The 23,815-nt window shown below is 45.3% G+C and overlaps 1 protein-coding gene across 2 annotated transcripts in view; it reads left to right on the forward strand.

Annotated features, from left to right (window-relative positions):
* The window catches only part of CDC25C (cell division cycle 25C), a 122,825-nt gene extending 102,342 nt beyond the window's left edge, over window positions 1-20,483 (forward strand). For both annotated transcript variants that reach the window (XM_073556908.1, XM_073556907.1), the window contains exons 15-17: window positions 3,110-3,243; window positions 7,372-7,483; window positions 18,462-20,483. In XM_073556908.1, coding sequence (XP_073413009.1) covers window positions 3,110-3,243; window positions 7,372-7,483; window positions 18,462-18,602 — 387 coding nt within the window. In that variant the 3' untranslated portion in view covers window positions 18,603-20,483. The remainder of the gene's footprint in view (window positions 1-3,109; window positions 3,244-7,371; window positions 7,484-18,461) is intronic.
* The last annotated feature ends 3,332 nt before the right edge of the window (window positions 20,484-23,815 follow it).

Consider the following 23,815-nt stretch of genomic DNA (forward strand, 5'->3'; position numbering starts at 1 on the left):
TGGATGAGGTGTGAAACTGCAGCGTTTCTGCACTAAAGAATTGACATGCTGCAGATTGTGATCCGCAGCAAAACCGCGCGGAAAAATCAGCAGCATGTGCACTGCGTTTTCCAGTTTACCATTGAAAACAATGGTACTGTACAATGCACCTAAATCTGCTGCGGAGCTGCAGAAGCGCTGCGGATCCGCAGCAGAATCCGCACCGTGTGCACATACCCTAAAGCTTTTCTTTTCCTTTTTTTGTAATGTGCAAGATTAAATACAATCTGAATTCTATTTTCTGTTGCAAACATAAGTTTCAAAGTGTGAGTGTGTGTATTTATGTGTATATATACAGTTGTGCTCAAAAGTTTACATACTCCGGCAGAGTTTTTCCTTTCTTGGCCTTTTTCCAGAGAATAAGAATGATACACCAAAACTTTCTCCACTCATGGTTAGTGGTTGGGTGAAGACATTTATTATCAAACTACTGTGTTTTCTCTTTTTAAATCATAATGGCAACCCAAAACATCCAAATGACTCTGATCAAAAGTTAAGTTCACATACCCTGGTGATTTTGGCCTGATAACATGCACAGATGTTGACACAAATGGGTTTGAATGGCTACTAAAGGTAACATCCTCACCTGTGACCTGTGACAAATACAAGGAAAATTATTCAGGATTCAAAGCAAAACCCACAAATAACATCAGCTGAAATACTGGACTCTTTGAAAACTAGCGGTGTGGCTGTTTCAAGATGCAGAATAAGGAGGCACTTGACGAAAAATAGGCTGCATGGTCGAGCCGCCAGAAGAAAGCTATTACTGTGCAAATGCCACAAAGTATCTCTCCTACAATACGCAAAACAGCACAGAGACAAGCCTCAAAACTTCTGGAACAATTTAGTAATTGGCAACTGGTATTTTAGAGTAATGAGACCAAAATTGAACTTTTTGTCCACAACCATAAACGTTATGTTTGGAGAGAGGTTAAGGCCTATGACGAAAGGAACACCATTCCTACTGTAAAGCACCGAGGTGGATCGCTGATGTTTTGGGGATGTGTGAGCTATAGAGGCACATGAAACTTGGTCAAAGTTGAAGGAAAGATGAATGCAGCACGTTATCAGCAAATACTGAAGGCAAATTTGCAATCATCAGCCTGGAAGTTGTGCATGGGATGTACTGGGATGTTCCAACATGACAATTGTCATGAAAAACTGCAGACACGGCCCAGCCCAAAAACGCCCCCACGCCGGCCGACCATAAGGGTGTGGGGCACACTTCCCCCGGGGACGCAATATGGACCCTCCATACCGCAGAGGGGGACTCAGACCTACCCTAAACCAGAAATGGGCAGCGATCGGGGTTCTGCTGGCAGCTGAGCATGTGGACAAGGAGAAGACACATATGACTTGATTACACCGCATAACTTAAGGTATAGAGAACGACGTAAAGTTTACTAAAGTAAAGTCACACAGTACATAAACCAAACATGACTGACAGGCTCCCGATTCCACACCTCTCAGAAGGATACTACCCAGTGGACCCTAAGGCACTAAGGGATCACCGTGGCACACATAGGTGGGACATCAGGACACAGGCAGGACATCAGGGTACACGAGGTCATCAGGACACAGGCAGGACGTCGGAGTCACCGGCAGACATCAGACAGGAGTTGTTCGGTTCCGGACATTTGACACGACCTACAGGCACCACTGCGGTCATCAGGTTCCAGACTGCGGTCGTCAGGCTCCAGGCATCGGACCTAGGAAGGAACTGAAGGATGATGGTGCCAGAACCGTAGGATTGCTGGGCCTGCATGGAGCTAGCACCACATGGTAGTCAGAGCACAGTGTAGTATATGCTCAGCAGAAACACCAGTTACAAGAGACTCAGTCACTGGGTGCGAGGCTCCAGACACAAAGGGATTCCAGGAACACAACACAGCAGACACAGTTCAGACAGGGTCAAGTACAAGATCAAGGATTCAGGCCTGGATATATCGCCTCCAGGACAGGCGCAGGAACAGGGCAAAACAGGAATCAAGGCAAGGACTTTGGTACCAAAACATAGACAGGAGAGGTCCAAGAACACCAAACACACGGCAAAGTTCAGGAGCTTTGTGAGTAGCTTTGGCCCTGCCCATAGGGCATGGGAACTTTATATAGGAGCTGCCCTCAGCAATTGGCTGGGGACAGCATTTCAAGTACACGCACTAACCCTGATAAAAGTAGGGAAGGTGTGGCTGCGCACACTCTAAGCACAAACAGAAACTTTTACAGCACAGTCAGTGCAGGGACTGAGTCTCAGGGCACCTGGCAGTGGCTACACGCCCAGACACACGTGGAAAGTCATGCACCAGCTGCAAATGACCTCGCAACCCGCGGACAGCTTCCACAGCGGCAACCAGGGACCACACATGCGGATGGTCATGCAGAAGAGCAAAGACCTAACAACACCTGTACGGCTACACAGCAGAGCAGGGAACTGAGCAGGTTCCATACAGGTAATAGCCAACAGTATCCCAGCTCAATTAGGGGGAAAGGAGCAAAAGGTTAAAGCAAAGACATGCATTGTCATGCCGACAACCAGGTACAGATAGAACGGCATGACAACAATGATCCAAAACACAAGGCCAAGTCCACCTGTCATTGGCTACAGCAAAACAAAGTGAAGGTTCTGGAGTGGCCATCTCCGTCTCCTGACCTCAATATCATTGTGCCACTCTGGGGAGATCTCAAGCACGCAGTTCATGCTGGACAGCCCATTAATTTACAGGAACTGGAGGCTTTTTGCCAAGAAGAGTGGGCAGCTTTACCATCTGAGAAAGTAAAGAACCTCATTCACAACTACCACAAAAGACTTCAAGCTGTCATTGATGTTATAGGGGGGCAATACATGGTATTAAAAAATGGGGCATGTGAACTTTTGATCAGGGTCATTTGGATGTTTTGCGCTATCATTATGATTTGAGAAAAATTAATAAATATATACACATATACAGTATATATTCCTTTATTCCTTGTTACCACATCTGATCTTAAGTCTCCTTTCGCAATTTACTACCACTATAGTCATTGATTTGGCTTGTAAAACATTGTCTTTTAAATTCTGCTATCTTCACAGGGTGCTTTGAATTTTCATCGAGCAGAAGATGTCTTGGATTATTTTCTCAAGTGTCCTTTGGTCCCATCAGTGGCAGAAAAACGCGTAATACTGGTGTTTCACTGCGAATTCTCAACTGAAAGAGGTCCAAAAATGTAGGCAATGAATCATAGCTTGTTTTTATAAATGCATTTTAATCACCTGGGTTTAAAATGCTTGAGGGTTTTAGTTTCCTAAATGGGGTCACTTGTCTGGTGTTTCTGCTGTTTTGGCACTTCCCTAGCTCTCATAGAGTGACTATGGATTTCACAATTTGTTCTAGCCAAAAAAATTGCGCTCCAAAAGTAAAATGGCACACCTTTTCTTCTGAGCCCTTATGTTGACCCAAGCTGTAGTTTCTACCCACCAACGGGGCTTGTCTGTATTCGGGAAATATTGTACAACAAATTGTGGGATCTATATTCTCTTTTTACCATTGTGAAAATAAGACATTTTGGCGCTAAAGCAGTATTTTTGTAGAAGAAAAATACATTTAATTTTCATGGCCCAATATTCTAAAATTCTGTGAAGCGGCTGTGGATTCAAGATGGACATCGCACCCATACAAGAAGTCCTTGAGAGGTGTAGTATTCAAAAAGGGGTCATTTGTGGGGGATTCTACTGTTTTGGCACTTCGAGGGCTCTGCAAATGCAATAATAATAATTTTATAGCGCCAACATATTCGACAGCACTTTACATTATAGAGGGGATTTCTACAGACAATAGACATTACAGCGTATGAATAAACACATAGGTCAAAACAGATACCGAGAGGAGTGAGGGCCCTACTCGCAAGCTTACAATCTATAAGGAAAAAGGGAACACACGAAAGGTGGATGGTAACAATTTCTTTTATTGTTTGGACCAGCCATAGTGTAAAAATCGGGTGTTCCTGTTGCTGCATGAACCAGTTAACAGTATAACTATGTAACAGTACAGACACAGAGGGCTATTAACTGCATAAATCATGTGAGAACATGATGCGAGGAACCTGGTTATGGTAAAAAATTTTGAATGAGCCACACAGGGATATTTAGGTTAATGCGTTGAGACGATAGGTCAGTCTGAAGAAATGGATTTTTAGGGCACGCTTAAAACTGTGGGGATTGGGGATTAATCGTATTAACATGGGTAGTGCATTCCAAAGAATTGGTGCAGCACGTGAAAAGTCTTGGAGATGGGAGTTGGAGGTTCTGATTATTGAGGATGTTAACCTCAGGTCATTAGCAAACGGAGGGCACGGGTAGGGTGGTAGGCTGAAACAAGGGAAGAGAGGTAGGGTGGTGCTGAGCCATGGAGTGCTTTGTGGGTGAGGGTAATAAGTTTTTACTGAATTCTGTAGTGGATGGGTAGCCAGTGTAAGGACTGGCACAAGGTAGAGGCATCGGTATAACGATTGGTGAGGAAAATGATCCTAGCTGCAGCATTCAGGACAGATTGGAGAGGGGAGAGTTTGGTAAGAGGGAGACCGATTAGTAGAGAGTTACAATAGTCCAGACGAGAATGAATAAGAGAAACAGTAAGAGTTTTTGCAGGGTCGAATTATAGAAATGTTTTTGAGGTGCATATAACAAGAGCGAGCCAGTGATCGGATGTGGGGGGGGGGGGGGTGAATGAAAGCTCGGAATCAAGTATGACCTCAAGACAGCGGGCATGTTGCTGGGGAGTAATGGTGGAATCACACACGGAAGTGGCAATGTCGGGCATAGGTAGGTTAGTAGAGGGAGGAAACATGAGGAGTTCAGTTTCGGATAGAGGGAGGACATGATGTTAAAGACAGCGGTATGACAATCACTGGTGTTTTCCAAAAAGGCAGGCGTAATATTAGGAGAAGAGTGTATTGGGTGTCATCATCATAGAGATGGTACTGGAACCCAAATCAACTGATTGCTTGACCAATAGGGGCAGTATACAAAGAAGAGGAGGGTGCCTAGAACTGATCCTTGAGGAACCCCAACAGTAAGGGGAAAATGAGAGGAGGAGGAGGAGCCAGCAAAAGATACAGTAAAGGAGTGATCAAGGAGATAGGAGAACCAGGAGAGAACTGTGTCCTTGAGGCCGATGGAACGGAGCATAGTGAGGAGGAGCTGATGATCCACAGTGTCGAATGCTGCGGAGAGATCCACGAGAATTAGCATGGAGTAGAGACCATTAGATTTAGCTGTTAGAAGATCATTAGAGACTTTAGTGAGGGCAGTATTAGTTGAGTGAAGAGAGCGGAAACCGGATTGTAGAGGGTCGAGGAGCGAGTTATCTGAGAGATAGCGGATAAGTCGGGCGTAAACCAGGCGTTCCAGGAGTTTAGCGCTGAAGGGAAGATTAGAGACAGGTCTATAGTTAGCGGCACAGTTTTGGTCGAAAGATTTTTTTTTAAGTAATGGCTGTATGATGGCATGCTTAAATGAGGAAGGAAAGATACCGGAAGAGAGAGAGAGGTTAAATATTTTACTTAGGTGAGTGGTGATAGCAGGGGAAAGGGACTGGAGATGTGATGCACTGGTGCAAGTGGTAGGGCGAGAAGATGAAAGGAGCCTGATTACTTCTTCAACTGGTTCAAAATCTGAGAGTGAACTAGATGCAGCGGGGGAGGGAGGACAGTGCATGGCATGAGGGAATTGGGATATAATTTCCTGTCGGATATGGTCAATTTTTTCTTTGAAATAGTTAGCCAGATCGTCAGCGTGGAGCTCCGTGGTTGGGGCCTGCACTCCTGGGTTGAGTAGGGAATGAAAAGTGTCAGATGTTTCAGGTTATTGGATAGTGAGGTGGTGAGGGTGTTGAAATAGATTTGTTTTGAGAGGTGAAGGGCAGTGTTGTATGTTTTAAGCATAAACTTATAATGGATGAAATCTTCGGGTAGATTGGATTTTTTCCACAGACGTTCAGCGCACCTGGAACACCGTTGTAGGAAGCGTGTTTGCAGCGTGTGCCAGGGTTGTCGCCGTCTGTACCTAGTTGTTCTATGTATAGGAGGTGCAGTTTCATCTAGGGCACTTTGAAGTGTTTCATTTTAATGCTTCAGTGCAGAATCAGGACATGAGAGGGAAGAAATTAGGGCCAACGATGACTGCAAGTTCTTCATAAGTTTTGGGGTGTTAATGGCCTGTATGTTTCTATGTGTAGAAAGTGGGGGTCATCTGGGTGGGATGGCAGTTGTTGGTGGAGAATGATAGAAGGTTGTGGTCAGTGCGGGAGAGGGGAGTTTGTGAAATCATCCACTGAGCAAAGCCGGGAGAAGACCAAGTCGAAGGAGTTTCCGTCTTCATGCGTGGGGGAGATAGTATGCTGCGAGAGGCCGAAAGAGGAGGTTAGAGATAAAAGGTGAGAAGCAGATGGTGAGAGGGGAAGAGCAATGGGGATGTTGAAGTCTCCCATGATGAGGGTGGGGACGTAGAGTCTGACAGCATGGACCTCGAAAGAAGGGAAGACAAGTGACTGTACTTCAGGAATACCCTGAAAGGTACATTTGGGTGATAGGAGCAGACCTACGCCTCCACCTGCTCTATTGTCCGATCTTTGGGTATGAGAGAAGTGTAGTCCATCATATGAAAGAGCAGCAGCTGGATCCAGCAACATTGCATCCACAATCTGTAGACCCAAACAGTAGTTTCAGACCACATGTGGGGTATCTGCATGCTCAGGAGAAGTTGCACAACAAATTGTAGGGTCCATTTTGTTTTTGTAAATTCCTGTGAAAAACCTGACTTGTTATGAAACTTTCTGAATGCGGTTTTGAATACATTGAGGGGTGTAGTTTTTAAATGGGGTCTTGTTTACCAGTTTTCTGACATATAAACTCATCAAAGTCACTTCAAAGGGATGTAGTGCCTAAAAAACAACGTAAGGTTTGTAAATTTCAATGAAAAAATTTGAAAAATTGCTGCAAAACTTTTAGGCCTTCTAACATCGTGACAAGAAAAAAAGTTTAAAAAATGATGCTGATGTAAAGTAGACATGGGGTAAATGTTATTTATTAAACTTTGATATTTTTGCCTATAAGAACCTTCTTAGCGCACTATTGCTACCTGTATGGGCACACTAAGATCTCACCTGTGCAAGCCAAGCATCACAACCTCTGTAACATGGTATTTTTCAGTAATACTACATGGGTTTTACCTTGTGGTTTTTGGACACTATTCTAGCTCTACATACACCGCTACCAAGGGGTAGGTAATCATTTATCTTAAGCCTTACAGAAGTTTGATACTTCCTTAGATTTGCCTGTCTTATTGCTTCTTCAAAGGTCTCGCTTCTTGAGAGAAGAAGATCGTGCCAGGAATGACTATCCAAGTCTTTATTATCCAGAGGTGTATCTACTGAAAGGGGGATACAGTGAGTTTTTTCCAGAATACAAGGTGAGATTTTTATACAGGTTTTGTCCGTTATTGGACAACACCTTAATCTCTTAATTGTCCTATATATAACTTATTGTACGGTGCAGAAGTTCTAGATGTGTGGGGGGAAAATCCTGCAAAGTATTGGTATATTTAAAAATAAAATTGTTGATAATTTATTTGTATCCACTAGCAAACTGAAAGAACGAGATAAATCTAAATCACATCAATATTTGGTGGGAACAGCCTTGTCTTCAAAACTGCATCAATTCTTTTTGGTACAATTGCCCAAAGTCAGGGGTTTTGCAGGATTATAGTAAGATGTATGAGTAATCAATTATACCAAACAGCTGATAAACATTATTTTTATATGTAGGGTGAAATGCGTCAAGTGAATAAACTTTGTAACACTGGGTGAGGAATAGCCAAAATCTGTCTTCCACAACCTCACCTTTTGTAGCAGTTTCCTGTCACAAGTCATATACCATGGTAATGCCGAGCACAGCGCCAAGATACAAGGTAGTTATCCTGCTTCAGCAAGGTTTCTCCCAGGCAAGCATTTCAAAACAGACTGAGTTCTCCTATGCTGTTCAAGCTCTTTTTTTTTTTTTTTTCTTTTAAACAAGAAGCATCACAAAATGGGCAACATTAAGGACTGTAGTGGTATGCCTATGAAATTTAGTGCAGCAAATGAGACATTATACTTCCCTTCAAAATTGGAAAATATCCATGAGTGCTATTGGCTCAGAATTGGTAGCAACCAGTCGGACCCAACTACAAGCATCTGAATGTCTGCAGGCAACAGTGAAGCATGACTGGGGTTGCTTGTAAGTTTAAGGCTGCATTTCAGCAAATTGAGCTGAGGATTTAGTCAGGCTCAATGATGTCCTCAATGTGAAAAAATACCGAATACTTATCCTTTATGCAATACTATCAAGGAGGCATCTGATTGGTTGCAAATTTATTCTGCAGCAAGACAACAACACAACAAACAGCCAATATTAGTAAGAACTATACTCAGTCTAAAGAAGGAGGAGTCCTGGAAGTTGTGTAGTCCCCCGCAGAGCCCAAATCTCCACATCGTGTCTGTGTGGGATTACATGAAGAGACAAAAGGATGTTTGGGACAACCTTCATACGGTTGGTCTTCAAAAACTCTGCAAGAGTACCCAGAAGAATTGATGGTGTTTTGAATGCAAAGGGCAGTCACAAGAAATATTTTTGATTTAGATTTCTCTTTTCAACTTTACATTTTATTTGATAAAAATAACTTTTATTTATATATATATATATATTCGAATATAAGTCGAGTTTTTCAGCCCCCTTTTTGGGCTGAAAAAGACCCCCCTCAACTTATATTCGGGTCATGGTTCAAACTTACCTGGTCCCCGTCGTCTCCGCGTTCCCCGGTACGTGTCTGCGGTCCCCTGCAGCCTGTCAGTGTCCCGGCGGCAGCGGGTGATGATAGGGCGGCGGCGTTACAAGTCGCTGTGCGCCGCTCTCTCCCGGCGCGTCTTCTGGCAGTGACGTGCAGGGGGCGCGATGACGTGGATAGCACGCGCCCTCTGCCTGAGTCACTGAAGAGCCGGTAACGCTCAGGAGCAGCTGTCAGCAACGGAGGTGAGTATATAGTGCCCAGCAGGGGCAGCAGCAACATGATAGGATTACCGGTAATCCTATCACTTGACCAATAAATCATGCATTGGGGCCACCATTATTCACTGTGCAGCATTTATGGGGGCATATGTTGTGCAGCATTACGGTATTTGGGCCACCATTATTCACTGTGCAGCATTTATGGGGGCATATGTTGTGCAGCATTACGGTATTTGGGCCACCATTATTCACTGTGCAGCATTTATGGGGGCATATGTTGTGCAGCATTACGGTATTTGGGCCACCATTATTCACTGTGCAGCATTTATGGGGGCATATGTTGTGCAGCATTACGGTATTTGGGCCACCATTATTCACTGTGCAGCATTTATGGGGGCATATGTTGTGCAGCATTACGGTATTTGGACAGAGCGTTTTTTTTTATCCTGTTAGAAATGGATCCCAGTACTTCAAATCCCGGACCAAAGCAAAAACGCAGGTCGTACGAAGCTGGTTTCAAACTTAAGGTTGTGTCAAGAGCAGAAGAAAGCAATAACAGTATTGCAAGTAGGGAATTTTGTGTTAACGAAAAACTAGTGAGGGATTGGCGGAAAATGAAAGAGGACTTGGAAAAGACTCCAAAGGCAAAAAAAGCTCAACGTGGTTTGAGGGTGTCGTATGAGGCTCTAGAGACTGAATTGCATAAATGGGTTATGGAGTGTCGTCAACATGGCTACTGCGTAACACACATGGGAATTCGCTTATGTGCCCTTCAAATGGCTAAAGAAGATCAATTGAAAGCACCAGGAATTGAAAAATTTGTTGCATCAGCAGGATGGTGTACCCGTTTCATGAATAGATTTGGCCTATGTTTGCGACAAAGAACAAAGATTTCACAGAAGTTGCCAAAAGACCTTGATGAAAAAGTGATGTCATTCCATTCATTCATCATAAAACAAAGAAGGATCCATAACTATGACCTGGGAGATATTGGAAATATGGATGAAACACCTATGACTTTTGATCTTCCCAGCAACAGAACTGTGGCAAATATGGGAGAAAAAACTATTCTACTCAGAACCACAGGAAATGAAAAAAATCATTTCACAGTCGTTCTTTCATGTTTGGCTAATGGAACTAAGCTGCGGCCTGTCATTATTTTTAAAAGAAAGACCCTGCCTAAAAAGGTCCAATTCCCACCACGAATTACAGTGCGCGCTCATATTAAAGGCTGGATGGATGAAGATGGAACAAAAAAATGGCTGGAAGAAATTTGGAATGGACGACCAGGAACAGCCTTAAAGAAAAAAACCATCATTGCTAGTTTGGGATATGTTCAGAGCCCACACATGTGATGACATCAAAAAATTGGCAAAGTCTTCTCAAGTTACTTTGGCGGTTATTCCAGGTGGACTTACATCTGTATTGCAGCCCCTAGATGTGTGTTTAAATAAACCTTTCAAAGACCGTGTCCGGAGGATGTGGTGTTGTGAGTTCATTTTTCCCTTCACCATTGAGGTCTGATGAACTCCCTCCTCTGGTGAAGGAAGGTAGTGAGACTGATTACCAAACACCTGGGCAGCTAGATGATAACTGGGTGGCTGGAATTGAGGACTGGATATAAGGCTGCCGACGCCCTTCTTCCTGGCTGGTGATTTTCCTGCTGGATTCTTGGAGACCAGTCTGATTCCTGCATCTCAAAGCTAAGTTTTTCTGCTCTGCTTTGTACTCTTCAGTTTTGTTTTTGTCTTGCCTTGTTTTTTGGGTGTTCTGCCATCCTCGGCCGGGGGAGAGCTGAATTCCATTTTTGTCTCTGATCTGTTGATCTTTTGCTCTGTCTTCAGAATATACCGGAGTGCTGATATAGTCTTTTGAAGCCTAGCGACTTCAGGGCCTGTTTTTCCTATCAGTCGTTTGGCTCATTTTGATAGGGTTTTTGCGGATGGCAGACAGCAGCTTTCCTATCCTGTCCTATGTAGTTAGCTTGGGCCCCATCATTTGCTCAACCTATCTTTCTATCTGTGTTAGTGTTTTCATCTTGCTTCACCGTCATTATATGTTGGGGGCTGCCTATTGCTTTGGGGTCTGCTCTGGGGCAGTTTAGTTTTTCCCCTTTCTGTCTTTAGGCTGTGTAGCTCTCCGGCTGTGATCGAGGGGTCTAGGGCACCGTAGGAACCCCCCACGGCTACTGCTAGTTGTTGTGGATAGGTTCAGGGGTCTGCAATCCGATAGCTGCCAACCTCTCTGGTTTTTCTGGACTTAGTTGGTATTTTGTTTTTTCCTCCTTCGGTGACTCATCATAACAATGTGGCATGAATGGATGTCATCTGGTCAAGCCCGACTAACAAAACTTGGAAATCTGATGAAGCCGGACATAGAATTAATAGCAAAGTGGGTTTGTGATGCATGGGAAGAGATTCCAGAGGACATGGTGCAACGCACCTTCAAGAAATGTGGCATTAGTAATGCTATGGATGGAAGTGAAGACAGCGCTTTGTATGAAGTCGACAGCAGTGACGATGATGACCAACTCATTGATGATGACGACAATGTCTATGCTGATAACCTCTTACCAGCTGAAGCTCTGTTTGGACATACAGATGATGAGTAATCCAGTGACTTTGAAGGATTTTAACTCTTGTGTTTTACATTGAGCTGAGGTTTTTGTACTTTTAAAGTCATTGTTGTTGCCCTATTGGTTTTGTTGACCCTCTTTTCAACTTACAGGGCTTGTTTAATGTTTTTCTTTTAAATAAATATTCAAAAACATTTAACCTACTGATGTCTCACTTAATTTTACTTTTATTCTTATCTATTTTTATTTTTGAAATTTACCAGTATCTTCGGCAATTCCCACCCTAGACTTATACTCGAGTCAATAAGTTTTCCCAGGTTTTTGAGGCAAAATTAGGGGGGGGTCGACTTATGCTCGGAACGACTTATACTCAAGTATATACGGTGTGTGTATATGTGTATGTGTGTGTGTGTGTGTGTGTGTATATGTATATATTAATATATTCACGCCAAGGGTGCAACACTAAAGGGCCATACATTGAGGTATTCTGGTGCAGAGAAAATAGGGAATATAATGTGGACAGGTAAGGTGTGCATAACTAATGTAAGTATGCAATAAAAAATGGCTTATTAGATTTTATAAAATGTCCCCTCGTATTATTTATAATGTATGTTTCACTGAACAAGGAGCTTTTTTGGGGGGAGTGGGCTCACTTTTTTTCGTGTCCCATATTTCATTTCCTCAGTACACATTTAAATTGTGAGCCTATATGGCTGCAGTCAGTATCTGCATACACAAGAGTGCTCGTTTATGGCATTTGCTTCCTTTATCAATTAAATGAAGCAAAAAGCTGCTTCCAATGTCAAAAAATGCCTCATCTGCATGTTGTCAAGCCATGCACTAAGTTATAATTTTGCTGCCACTGGAGGGCTTGCCAGATGTGTACCTTGCCAAATGTGATGGGGATTTTGTTGTATAACCTCAGATAGTCCTTCCATCTAACTGTGACGTCCGCCTGCGGGTCTGGGCTGCAGCCAGGCAACACCCCGAGAAACACTGATACCCTTTACCCCTATACAGGGATCTGGATTTATAGCAGAGCCCAGGAGGCGCTGTCTGAATAGGAGCAGTGACCAGAGCAGGACGGTCGCCAGAAAGGTGTTCCAATACAGGACACAAACGTGGAGATATGCGAGTCTAAACCAGTCGGGCAGCAATGGTACAAAAACGGTAGACAGAAGCAGAGTCAGATTCAGGCCGAGAGTCATAAACCAGGAGAGTAGCAGAGGTACAGAATCGTTAGGCAGAAGCAGAGTCAGATTCAGGCTGAAAGTCATAAACCAGGAGAGTAGCAGAGGTACAGAATCGTTAGGCAGAAGGAGAGTCAGATTCAGGCCGAAAGTCATAAACCAGGAGAGTAGCAGAGGTACAGAATCGTTAGGCAGAAGGAGAGTCAGAAGTCCAGGCCAAAGTCAGTCAGTCAGAAAGCAATTCACACAGTAACACACGGGGGAACCAAGAATATATCCGGCGGCTTGCAAGACCAGTCCCAAGGTATTTCAGGGATCAGGTCACCCCTCATAGGTTCCTGGACTGATGATGTCATCAGTACCGCCCCCAGGACCAGGCCAGATGGAGATGCAGTAACCTCTTGATGACTGACAGAGGGGTGGAGCCTGCGTCCACCAGATGCCTGCGCAGGTGCCCTTACTCTGTCAGCACCATAACTCCCAGGCGAGCCATGGCGTCTCCTAGTGACCGCGACAGGAGCAGCAGACCCAGAATTTAACGGCGACGTGACAGACCGTCGCCTCCTAGAGGCTAAAGCCGGGACAGTAGGCTCTGAGCCTGACGTGACAGAACCACGGCCCTGTCCAGTGGCCGAGGCAGGAACAGCCGTCCCTGTGTCTGACGTTAAAGTGGCGGTCCGGCGCCTCCTAGAGGCCCCGACCGGAACAGCAGGCCCTAAGTCTGGCGGAAACGTGACAGTACCCCCCCCTCCAAGAGGGGCCTCCGGACCCTCAAAACCCGGTTTATCAGGGTGAAGGAGGTGAAACCTTCTAATCAACCCCTTGGCATGAATGTCACTAGCGGGGACCCAGGACCTCTCCTCTGGGCCATAGCCTTTCCAATGAACTAAATATTGCACAGACTTTCTCACTAAACGGGAATCAAGGATGCCCTGGACTTCATACTCCAAGGCACCCTTGACCAAAACTGGAGGAGGAGGGGACTGGACGGGATGAATTGGGGAGCGGTACACCTTGAGAAGGGATTTGTGGAAAACATTAGGAATTTTAAAAGACTGAGGGAGCCTTAAACGAAAGGCTACCGGGTTAATTACTTCTAATATCTCGTAGGGACCAATAAACCTGGGCCCCAGTTTGGCAGATGGCACCTTAAGCTTAATGTTTCTGGTAGACAGCCAAACTTTGTCCCCAACTCCTAGGTGCGGCCCCGTGGACCTCCGTTTATTTGCGGCCGAAGCCTGCCTGACCTGGGACCCTTTCAAGTTTGTGTTCACCTCCGACCAGATTGTCCTTAAGTGACGTATGGAATTCTCTACTCCCGGAAGCTCCGACATCTTGGCCGAAAATGAACCAAAACGTGGGTGCAAACCATGATTGCAGAAGAACGGGGTGGTTTTGATAGATTCCTGGTACTGGTTATTTAGAGCGAACTCAGCTAATGGGAGATGTTCCGCCCAATCAGACTGATGTTCCGAGACATAGCAGCGAAGATATTGCTCTAGAGCCTGGTTGGTACGCTCCGTTTGACCATTGGTCTCAGGGTGGTAAGCGGAGGAGAAGGATAATTCAATACCAATACGTTTGCAGAATGCTCTCCAGAATTTGGAAACAAACTGGGTACCTCGGTCGGACACGATATTCTCTGGAGCGCCATGCAGCCTTATTACATGAACAATAAACAACTTACTCAGAGTTTCTGAATTAGGTAATCCAGAGAGGGGAACGAAATGACATTGCTTACTGAACCTGTCCACCACCACCCAGATACATGTCTTCCCCTCTGAGGGTGGTAGGTCAGTAATGAAGTCCATGGAGATGTGGGTCCATGGACTCTCTGGAGCGGGCAAGGACTGGAGCCAGCCGGCAGGCCGATTGTGAGGGGACTTGGCGCGAGCACAGATTTCACAAGCTAGTACATAATCCTTGCAGTCCTTAACTACCGTTGGCCACCAAAAACTCCTAGTCACAAGCCTGGCGGTATTATTGACCCCAGGATGGCCTGCCAGGACGGAGTCGTGCGACTCCTTCAGAACTTGTAGGCGAAACGGCGCTGGAACAAACAATTTCTGGGGGGGCGTCGAGTCAGGGGCTGGTTCTGGGGACCTACGGATCTCCTCCAGAAGGTCCAGAGACACAGCCGACACAACAATACCATTGGCCAGTATTGGAACTGGCTCCGAGTCCTCAGCCTGTGAGGAGCAGAAACTTCGAGAGAGAGCATCAGCCCTCACATTTTTGGTACCAGGACGAAAGGTTATTAAGAAATCAAACCTAGAGAAGAACAAGGCCCACCTCGCTTGTCTAGGATTTAATCTTTTAGCTGACTCCAGGTAAGTCAGATTCTTGTGATCTGTAATCACAGTGATCTTATGTTTGGCGCCTTCGAGGAAGTGGCGCCATTCCTCGAAGGCCCATTTGATCGCCAATAACTCCCGATTACCTATATCGTAATTCTTCTCAGTGGCAGAGAATTTGCGGGAGAAAAAGGCACATGGGCGAAGCTGAGTGAGTGATGCAGTGCCTTGCGACAGCACTGCTCCAACTCCGACCTCAGAGGCGTCCACCTCTACAATAAACGGGCGGTCCAGATCAGGCTGAACCAAAACTGGGTTGGCTACAAAGCACTCTTTTAACGTAGCAAAAGCCTGAATTGCCTCAGGGTTCCAATTGGTCACGTCTGCCCCTTTTCGGGTCAAATCCGTGAGTGGTTTAGCAATTTCGGAGAAACCCCTGATGAATTTTCGGTAATAATTTGCAAACCCTAAAAATCGCTGCAGCGCTTTTAGCGACTTGGGTTGCACCCAAGTTTTAATAGGTTGGATCTTGGCAGGATCCATACGGAAGCCTGTGCTTGAAACCACATATCCTAAAAATTGTACCTCCTCCGCAAAAAAAACACATTTCTCCAGTTTAGCAAACAGGGAGTGTTCTCGCAGTCTCTGCAGTACAGAGCGAACGTGCTGAGCATGTGTCACAGGGTCAGCAGAATAAATCAAAATGTCATCTAAATACACGACGACATACACCCCACAAATGTCCCTGAAAATGTCATTTACAAAGTGCTGGAACACGGCAGGTGCGTTACTGAGTCCGAAGGGCATTACCAGGTACTCAAAGTGGCCAAGAGGGGTATTAAAGGCTGTTTTCCACTCATCCCCGTCTCTTATGCGGACTAGATTGTATGCCCCCCGGAGGTCCAGTTTAGTAAACCAACGGGCTCCCATTAGCTGATTAAAAAGATCAGGGATGAGTGGAAGCGGGTACTGGTTCTTTACAGTGATTGCATTCAATTCCCGGTAGTCAATGCAGGGTCTGAGACCACCATCTTTCTTTTCTACAAAGAAGAAGCCAGCTCCAACTGGTGAAATGGACGGTCTAATAAACCCCTTTTTTAAGCTATCAGCTATGTACTCGTTCATAGCCTGACGCTCTGGACCTGAGAGATTAAATATTCTCCCTTTTGGGAGACGGGCATCTGGAATCAGATCTATAGGGCAATCATACTTTCTGTGAGGGGGTAGCTTTTCAGATTTTGCAATAGAAAAGACATCCTCAAAATCTCTGAAGGCAAACGGTATGTGGAGGGGTTTAACTTTAACTTGGTTCACTGTTAGCGACATGCAGTTTTCCTGACAGTGTGAACTCCAGCGTATAACATCGCCTAGGTGCCAGTCGATGACTGGATTATGCTGGCGTAGCCATGGCATCCCCAAAATGACTGCAGCAGACAAATTATCCATCACAAAAAATGACATAACCTCGGTATGCAATGCTCCCACCGACATAGTGATTTTGTCAGTAACAAATTTAACCCCCTCCTGGACAATAGATGTGCCATTAATAGCCGTAGTTTTTATAGGGGCATTAAGTCTTAATAGGGATACACCGAGACTTTTAGCAACCAAAGAATCCATAAAATTCCCTTCAGATCCACAATCCACATATGCGTTCACACACTGAGATTTCTGACCAAAAGAAAGGGCAATAGGCAATAAAACTTTAGCCGCATCTGCAGGCAATACCTGTGCCCCTGGGCAACCATAGCCAGAGTTGCCCAGAGGCCGATGTCTCAGTAGTATGGATCTCTGATGCTCAGCTCTCTCTCTGAAGGCTCCAGACTGCAGCATACTGGTGCAGGAAGATGAAAGTGCTCCTTCAGGCTGTGCACTGAACCAGGTGTTTAGGCCAGAAATCAGCTCAGTCAGAAGAAGGGAGAGAAAAAAAAAGTTCAGGGAGATTGCTTTTGTATATGTTGGATATATACACAAGAAGCAGTTTTTTTTTATATGGCCGGATATAATGTGACGTCCGCCTGCGGGTCTGGGCTGCAGCCAGGCAACACCCCGAGAAACACTGATACCCTTTACCCCTATACAGGGATCTGGATTTATAGCAGAGCCCAGGAGGCGCTGTCTGAATAGGAGCAGTGACCAGAGCAGGACGGTCGCCAGAAAGGTGTTCCAATACAGGACACAAACGTGGAGATATGCGAGTCTAAACCAGTCGGGCAGCAATGGTACAAAAACGGTAGACAGAAGCAGAGTCAGATTCAGGCCGAGAGTCATAAACCAGGAGAGTAGCAGAGGTACAGAATCGTTAGGCAGAAGCAGAGTCAGATTCAGGCTGAAAGTCATAAACCAGGAGAGTAGCAGAGGTACAGAATCGTTAGGCAGAAGGAGAGTCAGATTCAGGCCGAAAGTCATAAACCAGGAGAGTAGCAGAGGTACAGAATCGTTAGGCAGAAGGAGAGTCAGAAGTCCAGGCCAAAGTCAGTCAGTCAGAAAGCAATTCACACAGTAACACACGGGGGAACCAAGAATATATCCGGCGGCTTGCAAGACCAGTCCCAAGGTATTTCAGGGATCAGGTCACCCCTCATAGGTTCCTGGACTGATGATGTCATCAGTACCGCCCCCAGGACCAGGCCAGATGGAGATGCAGTAACCTCTTGATGACTGACAGAGGGGTGGAGCCTGCGTCCACCAGATGCCTGCGCAGGTGCCCTTACTCTGTCAGCACCATAACTCCCGGGCGAGCCATGGCGCCTCCTAGTGACCGCGACAGGAGCAGCAGACCCAGAATTTAACGGCGACGTGACAGACCGTCGCCTCCTAGAGGCTAAAGCCGGGACAGTAGGCTCTGAGCCTGACGTGACAGAACCACGGCCCTGTCCAGTGGCCGAGGCAGGAACAGCCGTCCCTGAGTCTGACGATAAAGTGGCGGTCCGGCGCCTCCTAGAGGCCGCGACCGGAACAGCAGGCCCTAAGTCTGGCGGAAACGTGACACTAACCATAGCTATCTATTGATCTACCAATCTTCCTCTAGATCTCTAACAGTATAGTAACAGAGGTGAACCGCTAATGGCAGCCGACCAAGTGAAACACCATGAGACCCGTGAGTCGGCGGTCTCGGTGCCGGACCCCATAGCAGATTAGGACATCTATTGGGCCCCATTATTTTTTATGTACACCGCTGTCTAATAAGCCATCTCTTAAAAGAAAAAAAAATGCCATTGCACATAATTTTTGGTGGTCTTTTGAAAATGTTTCATTGTGTGTACAGTAAATATTATTTGCTGGCTGTTGGTAACAAAATAATCTCTTATTCATATTGTTTTTTTTTTTTTTTTTTTTTTCCAGACTTTGTGTGAGCCTCAAAGCTACTGCCCAATGCATCACCAGGATTATCGCCAGGAACTATTGAAATGCCGCACAAAAAGCAAATCCTGGGCGGGAGAACGCAGGAGAAGGGATCAAATTGCTCGGTTGATGAAATTGTAGCAAAATATTTGGAGACGTCCTTAAATACATTGAACTTGAATAAGACCACTTTGCTGCATTTCCCTTATTTCCTATATGAACATGGCTGCTCCCATCACTGTGAAACCCTTTCATTATATTTACTATAAATTAAATACCATGCAGGAATGTACTGGATATGAATACATTTGGGAATGAATATAGGTTTTCCCTGCGATATGATCCTTTGTTTACCATTGACACCTTTTGGAATACAGCTCCCTTGGAAGTTTTGATGACATCTTACAAATCTTGTCTTTTTTTGAAGACCAGCACTTTATTTTTTTCTCTCTCTCAAACCTTCACTACAACCTATAAATTGCAAGGATTAAAAGCATTATTTTAAGAGGTTGTCCTGCACTGACGACTCTTATCTATATGACCTCTGAGGGGAGTTTGTAGGAAGCCGAATGAAAATGCTCTGGATGGCCACTCCTCTGCACGGAAATGTATAACTTGACATGACTTACCCCATGACAGCTGCTATTTACAAAGGGTCAGAGAAGCTGAAACGAGACTGTAAAAATGGGTTGTTTTTATGAGTCGACCACTTTAATTTAAGTGGGAGTATTTACCTTCATATACAATTTTTTTTTCTTCTCTTTAATTTCAATGTCTCTAAAGATGGTGCAAAAAGTATTAGTTTAAAAGGAACCTGTCATCCAGAACTATATGAACATGTCCAGCTTTTCCTTTACATGGTCCGTTCTGCCAGTACTGAGAAATTAGCGTTTGAAATGATATGCAAATGAGGCTGTAGATTTGAAGCCTCTGTCACTCCAGCTCTACTCCCCACGCAGCACTATCTCCTCCTGATTAACTTAAGAGTACCTATGATGTGCAATTTCATGCAAAGTAGTCGTCAGTCAAGCAGGAGGAGACAGCACTGGGCAGGGAATAGAGCTGGAATGACAGAGTCTTCAGATCTACAATAGATCTTCATTTACATGCCAATTAAAAAGCTGATTTCTCCGTAATGGAGGAATGGACTGGCTATATAAAGGTATTGCTGGACTTGTCTTTTGAAAGAGCTACAGGTGCATAAAAAGTTTGGGTGGTGTGAGGTGGAGGGGGGCTTGAAAGCCTGCTGACAGATTCCCTTTAAAACACCCTAGTATTTTGGTTTTACAGATCCTAAACAGACCTACATTGCTCCATGTACAAACACTCCATAGTCTTGTCCTACAATGCACTGCCATACGCCAATTTTTTGCCAACCTGACAAATTTATATAAGAATTTGGGGATAGCTAGAAGGGAGACCCTAGGATCAGACAGTCTTTTGCTATTGAGGCTTATAGGTCTGCATAGGAGATGTACACAGAAAAGTTATTCTATGTGACTACTATCTTGAAATTGAAATCGGTTAATTGTGAACGTGTAACATTTCCTTTTTAATTTCATGATGTTTGTATAAATATATTGGATAATAACATTCAGTATGGCCACTTTATACAGTACACTGTATAAGATGTCTAATGATGTTTTAAGAAAATCGTGCCCCATAATTTACATAGTTACAATTGCATATGCTGTCATACTATGATTTAATCAAGGTTTATAATTTACTTTTATGAAGCCTCAGCGAACAATATGAATTTTGTAACTTGCAACAATAATGAAGCATTTTCTCTTCTCATGATGGTGTGACCCATGAGTTGTATGTGTGCAGCTGGAGCCGGCATCATGAATTTTGTACAGTAAAAGGTTGATTCTTTTTAAATTGTACATTATGAGCCTGTTTTGTCTTCTGTATACATTTTAGTAACAACAACGGTATTATTGTTCATATACAGTGTAAAGACAAGTAAATGTCTTTTCATGGATTTTCAGTGCATTATTAAAATGTGAACTCAAAAGACAACTGTGTATATGTTACTTGGGAGCATACTCTGTGAATGAAGGTGACCATTAACAGTTTAAGTTTACGTATGAATGCCCCAATTTATGAAGACTGTCATATTGCACACCAGTCTTGATGAAGAGTGCACTGGTGTAAGATGCTTCATGTATTTAACAGGCATACACCTCTTAATATATTTGCCACATCTTCCAGCTGACATGCACGATCTTAAGAAATGTACTTTAGTCAAGGACTGAAATACATGTCCGTCGTAATTTAGGCGACTTTAGTCAGCCATTCCTGAAAAGTTGTAGTTGTACAAAAAAAGTTTATGATTTGACATTTTTACACCAGTTCCACAACATGTTTGAGTTCTCAAAATTCTATCAACCTGTATCACAATTCTGTGGTCTGAATACCCGGGGCCAGGGGCTCCTTCCCTGTTCCCAACGCTATGGGTGCCCTAGTTACACCTGCTCCCCGTATTACTTCTGATGGTGAAGATGCTGGGGCCACGTACCTTGCTCAACCACTGTATCGTCCCTATATCTGCCCTCCACCTCCCCCACCCCTGGAATTGGGGAGTAATAGTTAGTCTGGTTTGTGAATATACATAAACAAGGAAAGACGTACAGGGATAAATGAAATGCCAAACATGCACTCACGGACTAGAGGTACACCAGGGAGAAAAGGAAGAAAAACCAAATGGGAGAGGATTTGCACGCAGCAGAAACACCAAGCAGCAGTCACAGATCAACACTCCAAGCACCTCTACCAGGAATACTCCACTCCACACCAGGCAGTACAAGACTAAAACTGGCAATCCAGATTGCCAGAGGTGATTATATGCGGGTGTCTGACAGACTTCTCTCCATTACTAACCCCTAGGCTTGATATTGGTGAACATTACACTGCTGACATCAATCCCAAAACCATTACCACTGCTTGCCAACATAATGGGGCTGTCACGCCGTTTGGTTTGTATTTGGTTGTCGGCGTGACAATGCATGTTTTTTGCTTTAACCCCTTACTCCTTTCCCCCTAATTGAGCTGGGATACTGCTGGCTTTTACCTGTATGGAGCCTGCTCAGTTCCCTGCTCTGCTGCATATTTGTTGTTAGGTCTTCGCTCTGCTGCGTGACCATCCGCATGTGTGGTCCCTGGTTGTCGCTGTGGAAGCTGTCCGCGGGTTGTGAGGTCATTTGCAGCTGGTGCATGACTTTCCACGTGTGTCTAGACTTGCAGACGATGCCAGGTGTGCTAAGCTGCAGTTTCTGCACTGATTGTGCTGCAATGGTTTGTGTGTGTGCTTAGGGCGTGTGCAGCCACACCTTCCTTGCTTTTATCAGGGTTAGTGTGTGTACTTGAAATGCTGTCCCCAGCCAATTGCTGAGGGGCAGCCCCTTTATAAACTTACCCTGCCCTATGGGCAGGGCCAGAGCTACTCCCAAAGCACCTGGACTTTGCCATGTGTGTCTCGTGTCTGTGGACCTCGTCTGTCTCGGTTATGGTACCAAAGTCCCTGCCTTGATTCCTGTTCCCTTGCCCTGCCCAGGAGGCGGTATATCCAGGCCTGAATCCTTGATCCTGTACCTGACCCTGTCTAAATTCACCCTGGCCTGGAGGCGTTGAATCCAGGCTTGAATCCTTGATCCTGTACCTATCCTGTACCTGACCATGTCTGAACGGTCTTCTGTGTTATGTTCCTGGAATCCCTCTGTGTTTGGAGCCCCGCACCCAGTGACTCTGAGTCTCTTGTAACCGGTATTCCTGCTGAGCATCTACTATGCTGTGCTCTGACTACCATGCGGTGCTAGCTCCATGCAGGCCCAGCAATCCTGCGGTGTTAGCACCATCATGCTTGAGTTCCTTCCTAGGTCCGACGCCCGGAGCCTGACGACTGGAACCTGATGACCGCTGCCTGGAGCTGGATGACTGCAGTGGTGCCTGTAGGTCGTGTTGGATGTCCGGAACCAAATGACTCCCGTCTGATGTCTGCCGGTGCCTCTGATGTCCTATGGGTGGCCCTGATGACCTCGTGTGTCATGTCCTGATAACCTTGTGTGTCCTGATGACCTCGTGTGTCCTGACATCCTGCCTGTGTCCCGATGTCCCGCTTATGAGTGCCTCGGTGATCTGATGGTGCTTTGGGGTCCACTGGGTGGTATCCTTCTGGGATGTGTGGAATCAGGAGCCTGGTTTAGCCCTGTTTTGTCTATGTACTGTGACTTTAAGTAAACTTTACTTTATTTATACCTGAAGTTGTGCGGTGTCCTCAAGTCCTACGTGTTCTTGTCCACCTGCTCAGCTGCCACAGAATCCCGGTCGCTGCTCTTCCCTAGTTCGGGTAGGCCCAGGTCCCCCTCTGTGGTATAGAGGGTCCATATTGCGTCCCCAGGGACGCCCGCCCCCTTGCCATGGCGTGGAGGTGCCTGCTTGGCCGCAGTCATGACAGGAGCAAGCGGGAAGAGCCAAGGCGTGCCAGAAGTGATGCATCTAATGGAATGCGCTGAGGACTTGTGCTATTAGTCTGGGAGGGGGCCAATATCCATGGCCCCTTACCAGCCTATTAATAGCCCGCAGTTGTGTGCTTAGCCTTTGTTTATTAAAAATAGGGAAGGGACCCCAGCTCTTTTTTTGGGGTCGGGCGGGGTCCCCCTTTTTATTAACCAGTAAAGGATATGCAGACAGCTGTGAGGAGTTAGTTATAGGCTGGTGTGAAGGATGGGGGGATTTAACTTACAGCTACACATTTTCATGAGGATTATAACAGGACACGTGGCTCAGCAAGGGGCCCAGCCTTCTCAGATTCAAAGAATAAAGTCACACCATCACGAGCTAGCTAGTAACCAAACTCCTAGAGGAAAACCTCCTTCGGAGCCCATACGATGTAGCTGCTTTGTTCAGACAGCTAGTGTAACGGGTTCTTCCAAGCTGGGGTACCTCTTTCAGTACCACCCCGTGTTTTCGGAGGTCCGCTCTGCGTAGGCTGGAGTCTGAATGAAGGACGCTGGCTGGAATTCCTCTGAGTGCATGGGCGCATATAAAAGATCACTGCTTCTCCATGTATTTCCAGTCTGACAACACTTTACTCACAGGACACAGAATATATCACACAGATACAGAGGGCCAGCCAATAGACAAGCGTCAGGCCAGACATGCATTACAAAAGCAGCAGGTGGCCGGAGCCTGCGTATGTTTACTGTGGGAATTACAAAGGTAGGGGGAGGGCGGACACTGCTGATACATTAGGGACATACATCTCACATGGAACCTATTATATATACATATAACTGCACAACATATTCTGGGTGCTGAGTGGTTCTGTAACACTGCTCCCCCTTTTCAGCGAC

This window comes from Dendrobates tinctorius, unplaced genomic scaffold (assembly GCF_039654945.1).
Source record: "Dendrobates tinctorius isolate UK_male_01 unplaced genomic scaffold, ASM3965494v1 ptg000241l, whole genome shotgun sequence".
Taxonomy (NCBI): domain Eukaryota; kingdom Metazoa; phylum Chordata; class Amphibia; order Anura; family Dendrobatidae; genus Dendrobates; species Dendrobates tinctorius.